We start from the raw sequence: 1067 nt of genomic DNA, 5'->3' as shown, positions 1-1067 counted from the left end.
CGAACTAAATTTGGGGCACATAGCTGATCAGAGAGAAGGGACAAACGGATCCCAAGTGAAGCGCGGACCAGTCAAACACTGAAGCTGCTCGAATTCGGAAGTGCAAAGTGTGCGAGTCGAAGGGATGAGTGCAGAAATTCGTCCTTGTGTTACAAGATTGACGAGGCTCGGCAATTAGAGCAGCAAAGACAGCAGCATCCTGATGCATGAGTTGCACTAATGACAAAGTCTGCATAAGCCAAGCAAACTTGCCACTTGCCAGGGCGCTGCTCACACACACACAAACGAAAGTCCTCCCTACCCGCGATATGACCCATTGTGCAAATGCTCTGCAGGAAGTCCCCGCCTCCTCAATCAAGTCATGAACCTATCCGATAAATAAGCGGGTATCGTTCACATGGCCAATCGCCATGTGAGACGCAAAACCCAAATACATGGCAAAAGCAAACAGTTGGCAAGCCTGCCATAATGAAGCGTCCTCTTGTGCCGCTGACAAACACAGCTTGGCTATTGGCGCGGGCTCCACAATGCGGACTGGAGACCCTGCATATGTACAGATGAACCGGTTAAATATGCCAATTCCAACGACTAACGGATGCATTTGAGCGCGAACGGCAGTTTACCCCCCAAGCTTGCGGCCCAGACTTACCGTGCACAATACTGTGCTAAGGCGCCTCACATACGTCGCAGCCTCGTTAGACCTGAGGCCGCGCACTCGTGCAGCTTTCAAACAGAAAGCCTGAGGAAGTGGAGACCCTGCATAAGAACAGACGAAACGGTTAAATATGCCAATTCCAACGACTAACGGATGGATTTGGGCGCGAACGGCAGTTTACCCCCCAAGCTTGCGGCCCAGACTTACCGTGCACAATACCGTGCTAAGGCGCCTCACGTACGTCGCAGCCTCGTTAGAGCTGAGGCCGCGCACTCGTGCAGCTTTCAAACAGAAAGCCTGCGGAAGTGGAGACCCTGCATAAGAACAGATAAAACGGTTAAATATGCCAATTCCAACGACTAACGGATGGATTTGGGCGCGAACGGCAGTTTACCCCCCAAGCTTGCGGCCC

The 1067-nt window shown here is 52.2% G+C and overlaps 1 protein-coding gene across 1 annotated transcript in view; it reads right to left on the bottom strand.

Annotated features, from left to right (window-relative positions):
• VOLCADRAFT_87520 (uncharacterized protein) overlaps positions 1-1067 on the bottom strand; it is a gene marked incomplete at both ends in the record, with an annotated part of 8104 nt that overhangs the window by 3708 nt on the left and 3329 nt on the right. Inside the window, 2 exons of the mRNA XM_002947105.1 lie at positions 650-739; positions 863-952. Of these exons, the coding sequence (XP_002947151.1) occupies positions 650-739; positions 863-952 (180 nt within the window). The remainder of the gene's footprint in view (positions 1-649; positions 740-862; positions 953-1067) is intronic.

This window comes from Volvox carteri (genome assembly GCF_000143455.1).
Source record: "Volvox carteri f. nagariensis unplaced genomic scaffold VOLCAscaffold_5, whole genome shotgun sequence".
Taxonomy (NCBI): domain Eukaryota; kingdom Viridiplantae; phylum Chlorophyta; class Chlorophyceae; order Chlamydomonadales; family Volvocaceae; genus Volvox; species Volvox carteri.
Note: the sequence above shows the minus strand (reverse complement) of the source record. Positions and strands in the feature narration are given on the sequence as shown.